Below are 14376 nucleotides of genomic sequence, written 5' to 3' on the forward strand. Positions count from 1 at the left end.
CGTCGTATCATAACATGAGGTGAGGCTTACGCCGATGCTCTAGTAGCTGAATCCAGATTCCCACCAATGCTGTCCAACATGCCAGTGTCCAATGGCTTCCATGTCAGGCTTCCACCACGATGTCTCTCCGCGTCCGAAGCCGAGGGCCCGCACGACCGAAACGGGGACGGGCTCCATGAGCCAGAGGCCGCTTTGAGCAAAGTCGTCCGCCAGCGGCCGGACAGTAATGTGCAGCCACGCGAACACAAAAATGAGATTCCCAGCTCTCCTAAGCGCGCGAGGCATCTTCGTAATCTGAGGCTTCATGGCTGTACAGAATGCTTGTTGAGTGAGAACTCCCAGCGCCGACAGCCAGAAGAAGAGCGCCGGCTTCCACCACGTGGTCTCGGGAATCGCGCTGACGCTTCCGGCACTATGGAGTAGACCCGAGAGAAGGAAGGCAGTCGACATGCCGATTACCTTTGTGCTGCGCGTCCCCTTTTTGAGATAACCACGGTTCACGGCCCAGCTGACCGGCGCAGAGAACGTATGTCGGAAGGTCTGGTGCCACCAAGCCCCCCAGAAACCAGCTAGGCCTCTGTCCAGGATTTGTGTGAAGGAACCGAATACTGTTGAGTACTGCCACAGCTCACCCCGCATGGGGAAGACTTTGCTGAACACGTAGTACTGGAATAAGTCATGGACAGCGAAGACCATGATAAGCGAGGTATAGAGAACGCCCAGTACGGCGGCATGCCGCCACACGGATAGGGCCCATGGTGGGAGAGCCGCGAGGTGGTCAGGAAGGGGCAACGAGCTAGGTCCGAGTGAAAAATAGGGGTCTTCCATGATGGCAACCTTGAAGATGTCGAGGATCACATACAATGATGCGATAGGGATGATCTTCCGTCGCAAGAATTCTTTCTCGTCTTTGTAGGTCTGGCATCCTACGAATGTTTCTAGCGGGATAGTGTCCATCTTGACAAGCTCACCCGTACCGGGTTTCTCCGAGGGAGCTGGGCTGGGAACCGAAGAAACAGCCCAAGTCCAACCTATTTCACGTCAGTACGGAGGTTTCTAAAGCATGGGCGAAAAAGCTTGCTTACCGACTCCCCTGAAATTGGTATAGAGATCAATGACCCAGCCCAGTCGCTCTGAGAAGGATCCGTTTTCTGGGAAAGCCTGCCAGTAGTACTCGTACTCGTTGAGGTTTACTTCGGGCGCAGTGACTCGATCGGCTTTTCTCTTCTTGCCGCCGGCTCGCTTCCTGAGTCCGGGTCCGTTTGTTGGGGCTGCGCGATCCGCGGGCGATTTGGATTTGCTGAGAGTCCTTGGAAGAGCTCTCGTCACCTTCCTTCGAACAACTCTCTCGTAGTCGAACTGAGGTGCGGTGAACACCAGCATGGTGAAGTTGGACAGGATTCCCCAAAACGCTGACAGGCCGCTAGTATAAGACACGGACATATTGGTGCTGGAGGTGTCTAGTAAGACGTCGATATTGAAAATGACGATGAAGGCGAGCACTAGCCACCTTGCCCTGTAGAGCCATGGCCTTTTTGTATGCGGAAAGGTCAAGTAAAGAATGGGGACGATGAAACTGGCAAATATGCCGTTCGGGATTACGAAAGGTCGTGCTTCGCCGGCGGCGACTCGAGCTTTGAAGGTGGCACGGTAGCTATCGCGAACGATGGTGGCAAGGAAGGGAGCGCTGATGTTGGCGAGGTTGGGCTTTGTGGCGTTCGCCAAGATTGGTGCGGTGAAGCCTGGAATACCCAGAGTCATGGTGATGTCGGCCGCCATCATGTTCTGGGATTGGATAAATTGCTTCGATTATAGCAGGCGAGGTTGTGTGTCAGGAAATGGGCCCTTGGATTGCCCAAATGGTGGTGGTGAGCTAAGGGAAGTTGATGGAAGGGAGACGGGTTATATAAATTAACCCAGTACCAGTTGCAGCTAGCTGCGAATATCTCTGACCCGAAAACTACACGAAATTACATTAGATACCGCCAGTTCTCCGAGTACCGAAAGGCAACGGGAGCGGGAGCGGAAGTCAGAGCTAGGGTTCTCTGGCTCAAGGGTACAGAAATGAGAAACTCTGGAAACCTCTTCAGAACAACTGATATGCTTCCGACGTCTGGCAACAGGATGTCACAAGATTTGATCCAATGCCCTCGTAGTTTTCGGCGTGCTTGGACCAAGTCGTCAGATCTCTTTTGCAAACCGAACCCGAGTACGGTTATCGTCAGTGGACAGAGCGGGGTGGTTCAAGAGCCCGCAATCGACTTAAAATGGCGCAGGTCAGGCTTCCTAGGAAGGAACGAGGGTTCAAAAGCCTCGGAGCAGCAGAATTGCGATGGCCCGAAGTTATGCGACGTGTGGCGTGTGTGGGTGAGCTGGGTGCCATGGATGAGGGCGAGTGCGTGTGAGTGCGTGCGTGCTCCTCTCGTCCACAGGGCATGGCAAGTCAAGATGTGTTTCGCCCCTTTGGAAACAAAACTGGGATCTCAAATAGGTAGCAGGTGGGAGAATGGGGATGAGATGGCAGTGTAATGCGGGCAAGGATGGATGAAGTATCGGGGTGTAAGATAGTGGGCGAGATATTGGGCAAAGTGGAACAGACGACTGTAATTAAGAGACAAGGGGTTCGGTCTTTCATTCGGTCTCCTTCATTTGAACCTCTCGCATTTTGCATTGGTATTTCCTGTTGGCTTGAATCGAAAAGGTAACCGAGCTTAGTCGAGCTGAGTCGAGTCGCCGCATCTTTTCGTCTGACGTCAATCAAGTCGCCGGTCGATGGAAGAGCCGGAGCCCACTCCTTCCCGTACGCCGCCAGTCGTGTGGCCAGAAAAGGCAAGAGTGTGGAAAGCGCCCCACGCAAGCTTCCCGGTCCGCCACCACCTCTGCACGGCGCCTGCCTCGGGTGATGGGGCTTCCCCTGGAGAACATTGGCTAGGTGAGGTGGCTTCTGGGGACCCTTTATGGCGCACTCGATCGCCCGCCAGCTGGCTGTAGTGGACTGATTCGCTAAAACCTTTTTTTTTCTCTTCTTATTTTAGTATTTTTTTGGCCTGAGCGCTGCCTTGAGGTACCTCGATCTGGCAAATACCTGGGAAACTGCTCGCTCAAAGAAACGGCAGTCCGTACACGAGTACGGAGGGGGGAAGCACTGCCACGTTGTGATCTTGTCTCTTCCATCTATTACCTAGGTATTACCGGACGCTCTTCCCCGGCCACCCTCTCTTAATGATGCCATCATCCTGGTTACCTCGAGCACGTCGATACAAGATGCATTGGTCCGCATGAAAAAACACGAGAACAAAGACGCGGCTCACGATAGCTGAGTATGTCACCTGTAAGTCATAACCTTGCGGCCTTGGAGATTCGGCGGGTAGCAGAGGATCGAAGGGATCTCTCTCGCATGTCTCAATCTGCCGCGCCCGTTTCTATTTCCCCGAATCAGGGACGATGCGACCCTACCTTCCATCTAAATTACCTTCCGGATATCCTTGTGCCTTGAACCAACATACCAAGACATCATGCACTCACGAATCCTCTCCCCGCGGTTTCTGCCCAACTTCTCGCCCCTCGTCTCGTCGACTATCCCATCGCGGTAGAGGTGTCGTCGCCATCTCCGACATGTTCAACTTATTCTTCGCAGTGCGCCTCAACTCCTCCCAAGTATACCCCAGCCACCATCCCGTCGACGTCCAAGTTTGAGGGGACTTGGCGTGCACGGGAGCGCCCACACCCACCAACGGAGTCTCTCGCGAGTTTGATGCCGTCTTGACAACTGTCGGAGCCGTGTGTATCGAAGTCGCGAGTGCCGAGACCGCGGGGCTTGGTGACCTGGCCTTGCTGGACCAAGATTTCTCGGCCGAGTCGAACCTGTCTCGAATATTCCACGCACGAGACAATTGTCCCTTCATTCGAGATACCCATGTCTTCTCCATGGGGGATCCATTGCTTCCGCCACCTACATTGCCACCGCTCGGCCTCCTATCATTCCCTACTGGCCTTACAATAATCAAGGTCGCGATTGTCATGAGGACGCTGGCAACCGCCCACGTGCCGAAGGCTGCTACAGAAAAGTTGTACATCGGAACGGGGCCTTCGGACGTGCTTCGGGTGGCATTTCCGTTTTCGTTCGAAAGGTCCTGAAACTTGACAATATCCGTACCGAGAACGGTCTGCATAAAACATTATTGGTTAAGACAATCCGATCGGCGCATTCGGGTTCTGTCTCTCTTCTAACGTACCGACACAACCGTAACTGGTAATAGGATCAGGGTGATGAATGACAACTGCTTCATCGCAGACGAGTCATCCGCCGTCAACACTGCTATGGTTTTCATCTGCTGCGTCGAGTGATGCGTTTGCAACCGTTGGATCTGGACAGTTCAGTGGTCGCCCCCCTTCATTTAGCACGCTCAGTCGGTACTAACGTATTCTTCTCTGTTCCTTGCGAGTTTGTCCAATGCTGTTGCCCTATCCAACAAGTCCTCGATCTCTGCGATTTTCGATGTTAACTTTTCTGCGAAGCCTTTGATGTGCGTCCGGATCTCATCGGCGTGGGAATCTCTGAGAGGGCCGAGATGCTCGGCCACCTCGTCCACGAAGAACTCTCGGAGACGGCGGAGAACTCGAAGGTTATTCTCAACCTCCATGACACTGCGATGCCGAGTTTCCATCAAAAACGCCATTCTACGGAGGTCCTGGGCGTGTATTGATTCTCTTGCCCTGTCGTCCACCATCTCCTCGTCGTCGTAAGGATACACGTACGGCTCGGTCTGGGTTGTATCTCAGCATAGGTCGACTCTGCTGCGCCCTTCACATGCGGCGAGCCGGACTTACCAAGTCATGTAGCCTCTTCTCTGTGTCTTGCACATGATGCGAAAACATCCCGGTGGACCACTCGGCAGCGGCAAGCAGATTGTCAATACTGATACGGAAACGCTCGGGTACGTCGAGCGCCCGAAGGCCATCCATACAATCCACCATGCCCTCTTTCAAAGTGTTCCAAAGCAGGTTCTGCGTCCCTTTACCCTTTTCCGGATGATATGATCGGGGGCTGGCGAGCAACCACACCGCTGTACCCTCGACGATGTCAAAGTGGACGTACACGGCCGCGGAGTGCGTCTCCCACCGCGGCGTCCGAGCAGGGTCTACGTCTCCGGGTAATGCGTGTAAAGGATACTCACAGATGCGGAACAAAGTGAGGCAGACCTGAATGTGCCTACCGCTGCGACCTAGCACTGCCAGGCTCGGTTGTTGTCCAGGACCCGGTGGGAGAGTAGTCGTACAGCCTTTGAAGCCCGCGAAGCTCATGCTGCTGGCGAAGCTCCAAGAGTCGCCGCCGCTGGTAACGAAGCTTAGGAAGTGAGCCGGGACTTGATGGTAAGTGAGAATCTCCAGCAGGACGTCTTCGCTGAGGTTCAGTAGCAGTGAAGTCGGCCACATGCGCTCTAGCAGGCTGTTCGCTGTCATTAGTGCCCCTCGCTCTGTGCTTGCTCCTTTGGAGTATGACGACTTACACGACTCGTATTGGAGGGTCTCTCTTGAGTTGGCTGGGCCCCAACAGGCCCTGCTTCGGGTCCGGCCATGACAGCTTGTTTCGTAGCCCCTCGATGCCGCGTACAACGTGTAAGTCGGCCTTCTTCCCACTCCTCTTCTCGCTGGCAAAATCATCGTCCAAAAGGCCCGCCGCCGGGGGTTCAGCCATGCCAAAGTCAATGATGATCAACGGGTTATCCCGTTGCCCCGAATCCCCGTCAAATACTTGATGTTTCCTATCGGCATAGTGCTCGGCGCGCGCCTTGCGCGTTGCACGTCGCTCGTCTTGGCAGATGAGGGAGTCTGGGTACTCAGGCGCAGCGGCAAGCTTTTCCAGGAAAAATCTTTCTTGCCCTTCGTTCATGATCTCTTTGGGCGGTGGGGGTCCTCGTCGTAGTTCTTTTTTTTCGATTTGGAAGACTTTCCCGCAAGTGAAACGGTCAGAGTAGAGGATGTAGTGCTTGTTCATATTCATGTGGACTTAAAGACGATCACAAAATAACCTGGAAATTGCTTTGCTTTCATATTTTTTGAGGCGGTGCTCGGGGTGTTCGCCTCGGGGAGACTTGGTGCCGCACTCCATATGACACCGCACATTGCACAAGTGCAACAGCCGCCCGGCAAGGAGAAGCACGGGTTCGGTAGTAGGGGTAGCACTTGCCCGGTATCGCGTCGGATGTCGACGTGTCGAAAAGGATAGGGCGATGTGGGCACAGAGGGGCATGGGAGTAACATGGCACGGGGAGTTTGAGCCAACCGGGCAACCTTTAACGATTACTCGTAGATTCTGCCTCGAGCGGGACACAAGGTTACATCAGGGAAGTTCTTCGATTGGCTCAGGCTTGTGTGTGTGTATGTGTGTGTTCCGAACTGCAGTTTCTTTTTTTAGTTTGTCCATTGTCCTATGTACTTCTTCGCCCGCGCCGCCTTCTTGGAGTCGAGCCGCCCAAGCTCTGCATCGATCCACGACAAGACCGTCATGAAGTTTGCCTGTTTCCTCGCGAGTACCATCCTCACCGCGTCGAGAGCAAGCCTTTGGGGGACCACCATGTTAGCGCGAACGCACTTCGAAGGGGCGTCTACAGTTATCTTGGGGTCCGTATGTAATACATACCACGCGACGTGCGTCTTCTCTATAGCGAAGGCGTAGTCTGGGTACTTCTCCCTCCTAGACTTGCTTGTGAGCAGTCCGAAAGCCACGTCAATCATTTTGTTCAACGTCTCTATGAGAGACGAAAATGGTTAGTCGAAAGGCAAGGCCAGCTTTGAGCAGGAGGGGGGAGGATCTGTCCTCTCGAAAGACACGTACGCATAACGAGTCCGTCACCGGGCCGTTTGCTGGTAGGCAGACAGCGCCAGTAGGCCCACATCTTCTCGGACGTCTCTGCGAACGCCTTGTGAAGGTTCGTCATGACGGTCTTGAGGGTGTTGTGTTTGGTATCGTAGAACATGAGGTGGGACTGGATCTTGAAGGCGTCTGTAGAGGTTCACAAAGTTTAGCTGGGGACGAATTGAACGAAAAGGGCAGCTGTGGCGAGGTTGAAGACGTACTCAAGACCCTTCTTTGGAAATTCTGGCCGGGCTTGTTTCCATAATCGACCGTCAAGGCATTGGAAACCACTCATGATACGATTAGCTTACGGCTGTGCTTCATCCCCTCCTTTCCGAAGGCGAAATTACGAGCTTACCTGTATCTTTGATATGGCCTCGATCTTTGACAATGTCGAGGGTATCACAGTCGACAGCCAGTCCACAATACGGGAACCGAGCCCCGTCTGGAAGTCTGGCTACACTCATACCATCAATTTCCATCTCAAAGTTGACCAAGGTCTTGTTGGGGCTGACGGTGACGCCGTACTCGGGCAGCCCGCCGTGCATGACCTGCACGAACCTGCACGCCTTCGTCTGGTCTGTCGTGATGAGGAGGAAGTCGTCAATCAGCCTCAAGAGCAGACAGTCTTCCTCCTCCCCCGCCAGGAACGCGAGATGCTGCGCCTCGAGGTCGGCGTAGAAATAGTTGCACAGGGCGGAGGACAGCACGGAGCCCTGTGGGATACCCTTCTTCTGCCTGTAAAACTTCTTGCCCACTTTGACGAGATTCTGTTTGATGTGCGACTCCATCAGGGCCATCAGGCCCCCCGTTTCCACCTCTCTCCTCATCATGTTGCCCACGAAGACGGTGTTCTTCCGGTTGAGGCCGAGGCGCTTCTCCACCAGTTGCGAAAAGTCGGCGGTGTCGTCGCGGGTGACGGCGATGGAGTGCCATCGCCGTGTTACTTTCGATGCCGCGTTCTTATTTTGCCGAGAATCCAGCAAGCCGGCTTTGACTTCAACGTGCTTCTTGATGATGTACTGGTCCCGGCTCGGAATGCTGTCCATCAGCCTGATGACGGCCTCCTGAGGAATCGTGTCGAAAGCAGACTGCACATCTACCTTGGCGAAATAGAACTTTGGCCGCTGGTTCCCAAATCCGGCACTGAAGGTGTTTAAGCGGTGGTAGAGATCGCCCACTGAAAACATGGACGACCCAAGCTTGGAAGGGTTGCTTTGCTTCAAAGTAGTTAGCAACTAGGCGGGTGGCAAAGAGATGATTGGCAATCACCGTTTCAAGCTTGAGCATGGAATGCACTGGACCCAATACGGAGTTTATGCTTGGCCCGAGGATTGTGCTCCTACCCCTGATCTCTGTTCTTCTTCGCAGGTTCGTGATCGGCCGCATGCCCTTCCCTTTGGGGAGCAGTCTGATGCGACTGAAGCCCAATCGCCTAGAGTCTAGGACTCGAGTAGCCTCATCAAGCTTCATCTCCTCGAACATATTTGTCCGAAGGGTCGCCATTGCCGGTTCTGCAACGTATCGCCAAACGTCGTGTCGAAAGAAAAAGAGACGGTAACGATGAGAGCTCGACTCTGTGATATAGAAATTGCTGCGCAAAAGGGGTATCAAGAGCGAATCGAAAAGATAGTACAGAAACTCGTTCATTATTTCGAGTCGTTTCTTCGTGTCAGTCAGGCTGGCTTTCTGGCCTTTGAGAGCCGGAGGCGCCAGCCATTCCATACTAGTGGTCTTAACGCGAAGAGTATTAGACAAAGTTCCTCGATAAGTAGGTCATTACTTACCCTGAGTCCGTCTGCAAGCTCGCTGAGGGACATGGCCTCAAACCTCCGTAGTTTGACAAAGTGATCAACTTTCCTCAGTATCTGACTCTTGTTGTGAATCCGATCCTCACCAGTGCCCCACATCTCATCTGGGATGAGCTTGGCCAATACAGCCTGGCAGAATGCGGACACATGAGCTGCTGGAGTCGCCAAATCAGTGACAGCATCAAACTTGGTAATTAATGGAGACGCTGTTGGTTTATGCAGCCTATGGCGGCTCTGCGTGCTACTACTGGGAAGACCATACGATGTGACTGGCTGATTGTTGTCTCTCCCCGGCGCCTGGGAAGGACAAAGTCTCTTGGACTGCTTCACCGGCTTCTTCGAGACGGGTTTCCGGGCTTTGAGGTCGATGGCGGAGGGACAATAGTGCCGCAATAGCTCAGCGTAAGCGCAGCGACCATGAAGAAGTTGTAACCGCTGCACTAGGCGTTTTGTGTCTGCACGCAGCCTCTTGGGAAGCTTGATGTTCCGCCCCTTGAATGTTGCTGAGATCTCGTCTTCGCGGAGGGTGTAGTCTGCAAACTTCTGAGATGTCTTGGAGTGGTCAACCTTGGAGGTGAAGACATTGTGCAGTCTAAATTGGCGAGGGAAAATATACATCATCACTTTCAGTGTGTTGCGCTCATTCGTCTGCATCGTTCTGGATTTTTCTTCGTCCGCTGCCTGTTCTGGACAATATATGCGTGGACAACGACTCAAGACATCTGAGTAGCGTCAGTAGAAGCCCCTGCCCCCCCTTTTTTATTGTCAACTTACGTATGTGTCGTAGTCCGTATTGGACCGTACCTCCAGCGGTAAGGGGAGCTCGAGCGTAGAGCATACGATTCCTGACGAAGTTGATCTCGGACGGAAGCCTCTCTTGGGGTGCCGTGGACATTGCCGCATTTCCTTTCGTTTGCTTCGTTTTGTCCTGATCCGCGACTACAGATACGCTCGTATCTGACATGGGAATACCACTGAGCTGGTACATATTACCGAGGCCGGCTTTAACAGGAAGAAATATCGCCGTATCAATGAGGAGATCTATCATGACCTGTTCGCCCGATTTGCCGAGGAGCATAAGCACTTGTGGCCAAGGGGCCTCTTTGAGGGCCTGGACGTAATGATTCTGGTGAATTACAGCCAGTCCAGGAATGGCGCTGTCGTGACTGTGGCCATTCACATTAGCAATGTTCTGACCCCGTCTCCTGAAACCATCACAGAGGAGGTGCTTCGGCCAAGCAGTATGAGGCTGTATTCTGGAGAATATTTGCCAAACTACAAAGTCAACGATCTGTGTTTGGCGGTCAGCGTTGAGGGAGGTTGTTCGTGCAGCAATGGCCTACCTCTGACTGTGAGGATGTAGCTTTGGCCAACCCCCCTGAGAGAGATACGACAGAATCGTCGGCTTTTTGAGAAAAAGTCCTCCATTGCTCCCACCGAGAGTCAGTTTGTGCCCCAGGACGGTGTTGTGTGCAGACCAAAGTCGTGTCTAGTAAGGAAGAAAGCTGCGGTAGGATTTCGCGGTCTTGACTGCGTGCCCATGTCTCGTCTTTACCCAGTGATGCAATCTTCTTGCGGCGAAGTCTCGAAGACCCTGGCAGCTTGGAAAGCAGAAATTCGCGAAGTGTCTTCACGTCATCATAGTGCTGTTGTAGAAGCGCATGCTTGACCCGATCCTCATTCTGACCCAACCTTGATTTCTTGCATCCGGATTGCCCATTTGTTGGCTCCTCAAGTGCCAGGAATTTCCGCTTGGGCGCCATTTTCATTGGCAGATCTCATGCCATCACTGACACGGAACTCTCATGTGAACCCCACGATTGAACAAGGGTGATTAGAAAACCACTCCAAATCATCTGCAGTCAGTAGTACGCGACCAAAACTCGCGCGCTAGAAGGTGTCATCACAATCGATTATGCAAGTCATATGTGGGAGGAGTGCCAACAGTGAGATTGTGCGGAGGCGAGATCGGGGATCGGACTTGAGCTCTGTCGTTGATCGTGGTTGGTGGTCGACAGGCGCGACGGCTCAACGCGTCTTTGGTTGGTCCAGTGTACCAGGTAACTGACTGCTTAATTAGCCCAAGAGTTCGCGAATTAAGGTAAGGTAGACCATAAGGTGCAACCTGAACGGTCAGAAAAGCACGTGCTGATTGGCGGATGACGTCCAGGTCTAAGCGCGTTGAAGGAGGGATGTGGGACGACGGTGCACGTCCCAGGATCTGCCGAACACGGGCGCCGTCTCTAAACGGTAGCTTTGTGGCTTTGCCCTCCTGTGGGGATTCGCCGTCGCGGTCGTCTCTCCTGGTTCCATGACGCCTGCGCATGCGTGGGCTCCTCGACGCTCAAGCCACTGAAGGGCGGTGCAGGACGGTGAACGCTAGAGCACCCCAGCGGGGCTGGTGAGACGATTGGTGCCATGGTGGCCGTGGGGGTCCACCAGCTCCCGTCACTTTGCGGTGGAAATTCATCGAGGGTCAAGGCACGCTGGGCGGGTTCGTGGGCCTCTCCGACTTGCCCTGGACCTGGTCTCAGAATTCACACTCTCTCAGTCTCAAGTGCTTCGAGGTGTGAGCTGTATCCGTACGGAGTACGGATAGTTTAGACATGTGTATTTCATGTGCGCAGTGCTAATTTCGGTGCATCTGCACACTTGCAGGGCTTACACTACCTCCCACTAACCAGAATATGCATCGTCACTTGTTAGACTAGACTCCGGCTGAGCTCTGAGGTATGCAAGCGCGGCGGAAAACGGGTGGCGGCGCGTTTTGGGAGAGTTGTGCTTGTGCTGCGGTGCTACGTTGAACCGATTTTCCAATGTCGCCAGCTCAAATTGAGTGGTCGCCTGGGGGAAAGGGTTCCTTGTCTGCGGAAGAAACGGTTCGGTATTGCTCGCAGAACGAGCCAGTCAGCTGGGTAGTCCATTAGCTGGGCGAACGTGGATCGCGTTTCATAATACCTTAGCCAAAAGATTTTCTGCAATCAGGGTGTTAGCGTCCCAGTGAAGTGAAGGCCGTCCTACCGTGGGTTGTGCCTGCTGTGCCTGTTATGTTCTTCTTATTATTTCCCACCGTCATTGAGTTTGCCAGATTACAATTTTCATCAGCAGCACCACGCGAAAGACAAAGAGAGAAGCTTCGCCGCCAACATTGTACAACATACACATGGCCAAGCCAGTCAAATCTGACTAAGCCACTACACGATTCCATGTCCCAGGTGAGAGAGGCGGGGGAGCTACACCAAGGAGGGTACGTGGAGCTGGGTCGTTACCATCCATCCAGCCCATCCATCTTCCATTGATGGTCCTCGCATCATAGTAGCCTGTCTTAAGACAAGCACAGACTACGGAGTTGCATTTGCGGGACTTCCCTGCCTCAAGACCGAGTGTGTTGAATTGCTTCTCTGCGTCTTCTGTCAGAATACGAGCTGCACCTGCGCCTTCTCCCAACTTGTCCGGCCTGCGTAAGCCTGCAGGATGCAATGCAGCAGCAAGTAGGATATCTCAACGTCTACGACTGCTTATCTTGCCCTGGCACAGTGGACTGATGGTCTGTCAGCTTCGAGTGTTGTCATGATGGTCAATACGCAACTCGATATTAGCACTGATATAGGAGCCCTCCCGACCCAGTTCCCTCATCGAAACAGATCTCCTCAATGCCGTCCCCAAATTGATCCCAAACCAGAGATGTCGGCGAATAATTATCGGCCACGGAATGAATGGTCAGCCGCATTGGACTGTTGAGCGTTGAGCCATTTGCATAGGAATCTTGAAGTCATCCTGTCGCCGGAAGTCTACTCAAGTCTCTCGGGTGTTCCAACCCGGGACCTGGAAGGACTTGGCTTGATTGCAACCCCAACCGGTAACCCCAACCGGTAACCCCAACCACCACGATCTACCTTAGGTCTCGACTCGACTTTGACCGTTTCGGGACGAGGCTCGTCGTGGTGATGTTTCCCGCCCACCTCCGTTGTCGGTGCCGCTCGTACAGAAACTCTGAGAGAGCGGGGACTGTTTACATATCTGCCAATCTATTTGACCTTGCCCGTACGTGGCTATGATATTAGCCTTGCGTTACGGCATCGTGCCATCCTGGTATAGAGACTCTCTCCTCGTGGAATGCTTGTCAGTTTGCCGTCATTTTGCAAAATCGCAGCCAAACGCCAATAAACTGCGAGGAGCCAGGCTCCGCCATTCTCTGGCTTGGGTGACCGCCCAAAGTATTGACCGATTGGTGGTGACGTCTGACGTTGAGGTGGTTGTGGCTGTACTTTATTGGCGACCCTAGCTTCTTGCCTTCAATAATCTTGATTTCTGCTGCTTGTGAGATTCCCCTCTTGTACCCTGCGGGCAGGAAGGCTTAGATAGGGGGACGTCAATGCACTCCAGGTCCATTCTTGTTCTCCAATGTCGTGCGTTCTCACTCCAGACGCCGTAAGACCTTTCTAAGACGGGACGAAGCGAGGGCCAAGGGACGCACCAGGGTTTTGGCTTTGTACTGCGAAGAATAAAACGTTTCCTCTTTGGATGGTAGGAGCATATCGCAGAGGAATTTTCCCCGCAAGACGACAGATCCTGAATCGTTCGAATCGAAATTGCCTTTCGTGATTGTTGCTTGCCGGCTAGAGCGAGCGCCTCGGAATGGAGGAACGGACGGATACTCATGCGGATAATCTGGACGAATACAAACTGCATCAATCTTGCTGTGGAGTTTGGTGTTTGTTTGTCTGGGTCTCTCTGGAGACGCAACCAATTCCATGACATGTTTTCCAAGTTCGTAACAGTCGAGTGGAGGCCGACAAGAAAAGACAGTCATTTTGCAAGTTGGCGGTTTGTCTGTCTTGCTCCTGAACTAAGATGCGACTCGATCGACAAGTATTACGTCGTTTCTTGAACCTTGCGTGTCTCTGGACCTGGGTGCGGCATTGACGTTGCAGTCAATTTTGTCTTTCTAACCCTCTCTCACTGTCCACCACACCCACCCACCGCGTCTCTTATCGTTACCAGCTTCGCCGTTGATATTCGTCAAGCCTAATTGTCTATGGCTTGCGCGACAGGTCCACGAGTAATACTAACGGGAGGCTTCTGTGTAAAGACAACGAAGTCGACCCCCTTCAAGACTTCCGTCCCCTGGCCCGGGTCTCGCTCCCTCTTTCCCGAGTGTCCGGGCAGACCTACTAAGCTGAATCTAGCACCTGCCGTCATCCCCTCCCTCTCTCTCTCCCGTCTCCCTCTCTGCACTCCGAGTGCCTGGAGAGGGCCACAGGTAGGCTGGACCCCCTCAGCCCCCCCTCCCTGGCATACGAATCGCTGCCAAATTGGCCGAACAGTTCGTGCTCCGTGCCTTGCACGCGGCGTCCAATCCTGCTTGTCTTCCATCTTGTCCCGGCTGCCACTCTGACCGAACCGCATCTACCTTGACCGATTGGACGATACCCTCACCTTTCGCATCTATGGTCCCCACTTGCCGTCTCAGCTCATCCGTTGACTGCGACCTGACGCGCATACTCTTCCGCCCCTTCCCACAGGTAGCTAAGAAATTATCAATGCCCAAAATACCTGACCTAAATACTTTTCTGCCTCGCTTGTTGTAAAAGAAGCAGATGCAGACAAGTACGTGCCGTGCCGGCTTTGCACCGGCCTGACAATCTTGCGCTGTGGTGCGGTCACGAGAGTGGTGTGCACCGCGCTTATTCTGCTCCTCGTCCC

The 14376-nt window shown here is 53.5% G+C and overlaps 3 protein-coding genes across 3 annotated transcripts; all 3 read right to left on the reverse strand.

The window, feature by feature from the left end:
- Positions 1-39: 39 nt before the first annotated feature.
- On the reverse strand, positions 40-1782 carry CORC01_06874 (uncharacterized protein; the record flags this gene model as incomplete). The annotated part of the gene is made up of 2 exons (XM_022618512.1): positions 40-1031; positions 1086-1782. 2 exons carry the CDS (start codon positions 1780-1782, stop codon positions 40-42), a joined length of 1689 nt encoding a protein of 562 aa, XP_022474991.1.
- Positions 1783-3521: 1739 nt separating this feature from the next.
- Positions 3522-5893, reverse strand: CORC01_06875 (uncharacterized protein; the record flags this gene model as incomplete). The annotated part of the gene is made up of 5 exons (XM_022618513.1): positions 3522-4166; positions 4236-4367; positions 4422-4766; positions 4831-5449; positions 5511-5893. 5 exons carry the CDS (start codon positions 5891-5893, stop codon positions 3522-3524), a joined length of 2124 nt encoding a protein of 707 aa, XP_022474992.1.
- A 521-nt stretch (positions 5894-6414) lies between these two features.
- Positions 6415-10439, reverse strand: CORC01_06876 (telomerase reverse transcriptase; the record flags this gene model as incomplete). The annotated part of the gene is made up of 9 exons (XM_022618514.1): positions 6415-6562; positions 6644-6752; positions 6839-7006; positions 7081-7149; positions 7218-8079; positions 8132-8593; positions 8647-9392; positions 9445-9961; positions 10014-10439. 9 exons carry the CDS (start codon positions 10437-10439, stop codon positions 6415-6417), a joined length of 3507 nt encoding a protein of 1168 aa, XP_022474993.1.
- Positions 10440-14376: the final 3937 nt, after the last annotated feature.

This window comes from Colletotrichum orchidophilum, assembly GCF_001831195.1.
Source record: "Colletotrichum orchidophilum strain IMI 309357 chromosome Unknown Scaffold_53.1, whole genome shotgun sequence".
In the NCBI taxonomy this organism is placed as follows: Eukaryota; Fungi; Ascomycota; class Sordariomycetes; order Glomerellales; family Glomerellaceae; genus Colletotrichum; species Colletotrichum orchidophilum.